The 7691-nt window shown below is 31.3% G+C and overlaps 1 protein-coding gene across 1 annotated transcript; it reads left to right on the forward strand.

The window, feature by feature from the left end:
* Nucleotides 5376-6957, forward strand: LOC109349557 (zinc-finger homeodomain protein 11-like). Its single transcript, XM_019590398.1, has one exon. The coding sequence runs from the start codon at nucleotides 5651-5653 to the stop codon at nucleotides 6689-6691; it is 1041 nt and encodes a 346-aa protein (XP_019445943.1). The 5' UTR covers nucleotides 5376-5650; the 3' UTR covers nucleotides 6692-6957.

Consider the following 7691-nt stretch of genomic DNA (forward strand, 5'->3'; position numbering starts at 1 on the left):
CTCATTTATTTAATACACTTTTTATTGATTAATCAACCACATTTTATGATATACAAATTCTAAATATTTTATTATTATTATTATGACGTTGATTTAGAACAACTTTATTTTTTATTTTTTACTATTTTTTTTGGATATAATGAATATTTCTGAAAGCAAAGTAAAACATTTTGCATTATGCATTTTGCGATTTTTCCTGTTCATGCATTATGCATTTCTTCTTTGTTTACACTTGCATGTCACTATGCCTAAGCTGAGCTTGACGATGAATTTTGTTTGACATTTAAAATTTATTTATTGAGTTTTCATTTTTAGTTTAGATAAAGTTGTTTGAAACTTTGTAATATTTTTTTTCAATAAAAGCACCCATATTTACAAACTTGAGCATGACCAATATGTGTTTTACAATGTCAAACTAAAGACAAATCAGATCTATATATCTTAGTCTTTACTCACATGTATAAATACAACATTTATATGAGAAAAAGAAGTATGAAGAAGATGAGATCTCAATAAGGCTTTGAATTAATAAGAAACATTTTATTGAATGAAGAAGAGAAAATGAATTGATATATGAACTCTTCAAGCTGAATTGAATTAAATTATCTAATCTAAACTAAACCTATTTATAGAAACCAAATCCTAACTAACACAACTAACTAAAAGAACACGTGCTAAAAGAAGAAAGAAAAATAATAATCTGTGAAACTTGTGTAACAAGTTATTGTGCTGAGATGCATAATCAAGAGTGCAAAAACTGCTATGACCCATATTGTTTCTATCTTGGCCAGAGTTGGCCTAGTGTGGCCAAAGTGTGCATAACCTTATTGCTGCTTGATATAGCCTTGCTAGCCTTATTGCTGCTTGATACAGCCTTGCCAGTCTGGTGCGTTCTTGTTGATCTGGTTTGGCCTAGACATGTTCTGATGTTGATATATTTTGGCTTGTGACTTGATGAATATTAGCTAATAATTTATAATCACCCTTTCAAATACAATATTTGAGTGCATCAAAACATGTATTGTAGCTATCCTTATTAACTACAATACTTAACCTAATATAGTTTAAGAATTTCAATATCTTAATATATATTTTTTGGTAGTACCAATGTATCCTCTCATCTTTTTTGGGTAAAGAATTAATCCTTCAAGGATTCGTGGTTGTCCCTTCTAATAAGTAGTGTCCTAAGTATCGAACTCTCAACTTTAGAATCTAGTGAGTCCTTACACCACTTGACTAACTTCTTGTTGGTATCTTAATGATATTTAACTTATTATACTAATAACTTTATTATATTTAGACAATTAATATAAATATAATGCCTTATATTATTACTATAAATAATAATTAAACCAATATAATATAATTAATTGGAATTGATTGTCCCTAGCAAATACAGTAGCAAAACATTCTCTAAGACAAAGAAGACAAGATCAAGAATCATACTACCCACATCATATTTGAAGATTTGGAATATCTAATGAAGCATCTGAGGAAGATCGACACGATGATTGATAAAGCAAGACTGTCATAAAGAATCCATCAATTGAAAAAGACTTATACTAGACAATGCATTTCCTAATAAAGGAATATCAGGAAGACGACAATAACTGATGAAATGATCCAAACATAGCCACTGTAGAAGACTACTAGGAAATGTACAAACATGAGTGTAAAGTAGTAAGATTGAAGAATTGTTAGAACTATTAGGGAAGAAATTCATGCAGCCTAAGAGAAAATATCACTCTAGAAGTGTTGAAGTATGAAGATTTAAAAGAAAATCAATTAAAGAAGACTGAAAAAACAAGAAGACAATGTTACATAATTTTGCTTTGATTGTATATTAGAATTTAGTTAGTTAAAAGTTGTTAAGTTAGTTACTTAGTTATTTTAATCTTTTTCTCTTTTTTGTATAGCCTATAAATATTGTTAAAGTTCCTTCTTGTTAATAATTCAATATTATTCATAATCAATAAGAGAAGCATTTTCAATATTTCTTCTTCTTTCAATTGTTCTTGAGAAGCAACAAATCCATGGAGAGTTTGAAGTTTTTACAATAAGAAGATTGGATTATCATCAGAATAAGAAGATTGAGGGAAAAAGGGGTGAAAAGAAAAATAAAGAACCCTACTAAAAGAAGATTGAAGTAAATCAGTTCAACTTAAAGAAAGATGAAGATGACTAAATAACCAAACACTAGAGTTGTGAAGACTTAGGCTAAAGAATACAAGAAGAAATAGTCAAAAAGATCAAACACAAGATGCTCATAATTCTAGTCGCCCATTAAGAACATAAAGCTCAAGGAACTTGGAAATTCCAAGATTTCATGGTTCAGACTCTACTATAATGAAAACAATTCTAAGAATTATGGTCTCATGAAGAGGTTGTTGTCATTGTGTAATGGGGAGTCAAAAAAACCTTTCACCTAAGCATAAGTCAATTTGTCTCCCCATAAATCATTGAAGATCTCAATTGGATAAAAGACTCAGGTGTACGCAAAAGTCAATCCTCATTAAGGAAGTGATTAGTTCTGTTATTATGGCTTTCCCTTAATGAAATTTCAAGCCATGACAAATAAATATTATACTCCAGGAATCAATCAAGGGACAAAGAAATGTAACTAGCTAAAGCAAGAAATTCTTTTTAGTTTCTAATCAACCCATCATTAAGAGGAGTGAGACTCAATGGAGAGGGATGTTCTTTTTTGTAAGGGTAAAACAATGATCTTAAAGTAATTAATAAGAATACAAATGTTATTTTATTTTGTGTTTTCTTTATTTTTTACACAATTTTTCGCTAATGGAAAAGAGTCTCACTCCTTTTCAAAGTGGTTAAGACACCTTGGACTAGGTCCATATATCTAATATTTCTATTCCCTTGGAATTATATTTACTAAGCAAGCATATTAAGTTATAGCTAGTATATACATGGTATTACAAATGTGTTATTGAAAAACCACAAGGAACGACAAGTGCAAGAGGTGCACGATAATTTTAAGCTGCCCCATCCAATCGAATAAATATTTGAAGCATAAGACCTATTGATATATATTTTTTTTCTTTGTAAGGATTTGAAATCCAAAAAAGTTATGACAAAAGCTGAGAATTGCAAGATATATATATTTTGGTACAATTGCCAATAAGTCCCTTTCAGATGCACACATTGTCTGCCGCAAAAAGATTAATGAAAAATCCAAGTGATGAAGAGGCGAGGTAACAAGTCATAACTCACTACTATTGCTCCTTCAATTGGTTAACACAAATAGATCACATGACCCTCTTCATATAGTGGAAAAACGCGAGTGCAGTTAAGTTGTTTTCTACGTCTTTTCCTCATAATTCCAACATTCAAAATAATAGAAGAAATTAAACATTGGTTAAAAAATTCAAAACCACCAAACAACAATAACGGACAAGGAATAGAATTAAGAAAATATAAAATATTTCCACCTTTTGGGACCAATTTGTGTTGTTCCTAGATATGTTTATAATTCCTTGCCTATGTTAGATTTTTATTACGAATACTAAACTTGATATTTGATGAGGTTTGGCTTAATAACAATTGATACTATTTATCGTTTAGAAATTATACTAAAAGGATAAGTGTGGAGATGATATTATGTTGTAGCAATATAAGTGTCAAATTATAAAAACGGGACAGAGAATAAAGCTACTAAATATAATATCTAAAACTAAAAACTATATGTTTAATTTCATATATCTCCTAATTAGAAATAAACATAAATTGTGTTTAAAAAATGTAGAGTATAGATATTTTTATGTTTTCTTTTACAGTGTGATTTATTTTATATCCCTTTTTCTCTTTGGTTCTCATCATATAATCGATCATATTTAATTAGTCATTCTTTTCTCTTTCTTACACCACATATAACTATATAGGTGATTATTCATTGTCTTGAGAATATACAATTAATACAATACATGCAATCTTTTACTGCTTTTATCAATACCCTTTTGGGTTATAGTTTGTCTTTTTATATGACTACTTTCAAAATTTTATACATATTAATTCACGCAATTGCTTTTTTTAACAAAATATCCTCACATTAATTGATTATAAATTGAAAATCATTAACTGGAACGAAAAGAAAGTATAGATGAATCTCATTAATGAATATATTATGTCTTATAAATATGAGTAAAAGTAATATTTATTTAATGATAGTATTAGGATTTTTTTATTTTTTTATTACTGATGACAAATATTTTGATTAACCTCTGAATTTATCAAGGGAAACTTTTGTTGGGAAGGAGCAACAAAGTGGAAAGTATGTATATCTTTATTAATGAGAGAAAATAAATGAAAAATGAGAAATCATGTGTTTGCATTTTGCAGTGGAGTGGAATGAGGTGGCCCTAGTTGTGGGTTGAAATGTCCTTGGGATACTATGGTGTAAGTTAGCACCACCTGGGCAATAGCCACGTACGTACCCTTCTTTAAGACTCATCTGCAGGAGACACTGCCCCTTGTGTGAATCAGTGACCTCAACGAATATATTCTTACCTAATCTTTTCAGACCAATTTATTGCCCCCAACTAACACATGTGATACAAGATAAGTAAACCAAAATCATTTTGCATAATACTATACCATATCAATTATGAAAACATTTGGAGATGTAACTGGTTTAGAGTAATATTTAGTAAATTATAAAAATATATGAATAATATATCTGCAAATTATCATTATTCATTATTGTAATGCATTAGAGTGATGGTATATTATTACTTATATACTATTTTTATATCTTTTCACATTTTTCTGATGATAAAATCAGGTAAAAATAACAAATTATTGAGTTAATAAATGGGGCATCAAAGAAGTAAATATGTAATAACAATAATCCCACGAGTGAAAAACTGCTTTAGCATTTAATCATGTAACCTTTAAATCATATGACATCAACTTTATCATTATCTTAAAATTTATACTTAAATAATATTAGACTTGAGATGTGAAACTATTTTATATCATTTGCCAAATTATATTATAGAGAGAGAGTTTCACATCATAAGAAAATTTATTTTTTAGTTGGAATGTGGTAGGATTATGCAGTAAAATATTTTAGCAAAAATTTCCGTAAAACTTGTTGAAACAGGTTCAAAAATAAATTCTAAAGGATGAATTAATGAAGTTAAATTAGAAAAGCTTATTTCATAAAACTGAGTATTCCTTTTTTCATATAAAACAAATATAAGCAAAAAGTATTAAAAAAGTAGCCACAATCATTTTCCTGATATGTCATATAAACTTATTTGTAACTTTATTAGATTTTATCCCTACAAATATTATGTAATATTCTTTGCATTTTTTTTCTTTTTATTGTCCTGTTTTTTGTGTTTTCTTCTCAAGTGATTAGTGGTTGAGATTTTGGGAACACTTTGTCCTGCTGTATCCCTCTTTCTCTTCACAATCCCATTTAAACCTCAGATTTTGTCATCACTTCTCATTATAACAATCATCATCAACATCTCTACTTGCCTAATCATCATAACCCCTCTTTCTTCTTCCAAACCATTCCCAATTTACCTTCTTTTTTGTTTTATTTTGTTTTATTTCCCCTTTTATGCACACAACCCTTCTTCTAAAGATTGCTTCAAACTTGTTCCAAAAACCCTAATCCCCCAACATGGACTTGACCCCAACCACAGGCACAGATACTCAAACCCCACCACCAACCCAACCCATCAAACTTAACCCATCCAAGTCCTTATCTTTCACCAACGGCACACTCAAGCCCCATATCACCGCCGTCCCTCCGCCGTCACAACCGCCCTACATGGTGGTTTCTTACAAAGAATGTCTCAAAAACCATGCTGCCAGCATAGGAGGCCATGCACTTGATGGTTGTGGCGAATTCATGCCTTCCTCCACCACTAACCCCACCGACCCTCGCTCCCTCAAATGTGCTGCTTGTGGCTGCCACCGCAACTTCCACCGCCGTGACCCTCAAGAACAACAACAACAACCGCCGCAACCCAATTTCCTCACTTGCTTCTACTCCACCAACCCTTCTTCAGTCACACCCACAGCCCCACCACCACAACCACCACTGCCACAACTCCCCCACCGTGCCATGAGCCAAAGCACAAGCCCAAGTCTCAGTTCTAGCCCAAGCCACAGTCATAGCCCCATGTCATCAACCCCTTCATCACCACCACCACTCTCTCACGTGCCACCTTCATATTCAGCACCCCACATGCTCTTATCACTTGGAAACAACAACAATGCTTACTCTATCGATCATCAAAACAGAAACTTTCACTCTTCCTCATTGGTGATGAAAACTGAGACTATTAACCTGAGTGGTAAGAAGAGGTACAGAACCAAATTCAGCCAGGAGCAGAAGGAGAAGATGTTTAGCTTCTCTGAGAAATTGGGTTGGAGAATGCAAAAGAGTGATGATGGATCTGTTCAAGAGTTCTGCAATGACATTGGTGTACCTAGAGGGGTCTTCAAAGTTTGGATGCACAACAACAAGAACACTCTAAGGAAGAAATCAGAAGTGGGAAATGATGGTAATACTCCTCCTCAGATTGAAAAGACTAATGCCAATGGTGATGATATTAACAACTCTTTTAACATTAATAGCAGCAGCAACAATGACATTCACAAAAATGAAGACAACTGTGTTGATGTTCATGTTTCTTTTAATGGCTTGCCATCTTAATAATCTTCATCTTTCAAGAAACTTAATTAGATAAACGGTAGTAGTAATTTGGCCATATTATCAATGATCATTTTTGTTCATTGCCATCTTTTTATAATCACCTATGGCTATAGGAAAATCCACTTGTTTTAGTTACTTTGAAGTTAATATCCTATGATGTTTATTTATGTTCATAGCCTCTGGGATTATTATTTGTACCTCTAAGACATGTTTCATGATTTCATCCTCTTGCTGATAGCTTTGATTGCTTTCACATTTTTCTTCTCCATTAGAACAGTTATGTTTTAAGTATCTTTTTGTTTTATTTTGAAACGTTAATATTAATTATTCCTCAGCCTTTTTTAGAAGCGTGCATCTCCCAAAATGCCCATACTTGCTTTGTCCAACACAGTAAGCCTTATCAATTCAAGGAATGTAATCTATCTGCACTTTTGTCCTTATTCATTTGTGGAGATCTACCACTTTTAAAGGATTTTATGTTGGAGATAATGCTATTGATGAGTTTGGTGATACAATGCATGATTCATACATCTGAATTTAATCTTCCTATTAATTTCTTTTATGAATTATCATGTTTGTGTATGGATTGGTCATAGTGATGTGTGATACTGGATAAGTTTTCCATGAATAACTTTGAAGAACATGGATCCATGGATAATGATATTTGCCTATTTGGTTTCATCTTCTTCCTATTTTAGTTTTATTTCTTGAAAGACTTGCCAGCATATTTTTCGTAATTACAAATGAACAAGCAAGATACTAATACTATTCTAGATATAGAAGATTGAGAATGAGACACCACTCTATGGTCGTGTTTATCTGTTAATATTCAATTACTATAATCTTTTGTCTGTCTGTGTTTAGAAGGCAATCAGCAAGCTTTGGTTAATTGATTGGAAAATGTTTACATTTTAAATAAAATTTGGTGGAATATTGTGCATGATGTCAATGTGATTAAATATTAAATATCATTATATATATATATATATATATATATATA

This window comes from Lupinus angustifolius, chromosome LG06 (genome assembly GCF_001865875.1).
Source record: "Lupinus angustifolius cultivar Tanjil chromosome LG06, LupAngTanjil_v1.0, whole genome shotgun sequence".
NCBI classification, from domain to species: Eukaryota; Viridiplantae; Streptophyta; class Magnoliopsida; order Fabales; family Fabaceae; genus Lupinus; species Lupinus angustifolius.

Excerpts from the sequence above, each read along its gene's own strand:
- LOC109349557 (XM_019590398.1), top strand. The coding sequence starts at position 5,651 with ATGGACTTGACCCCAACCACAGGCACAGATACTCAAACCCCACCACCA.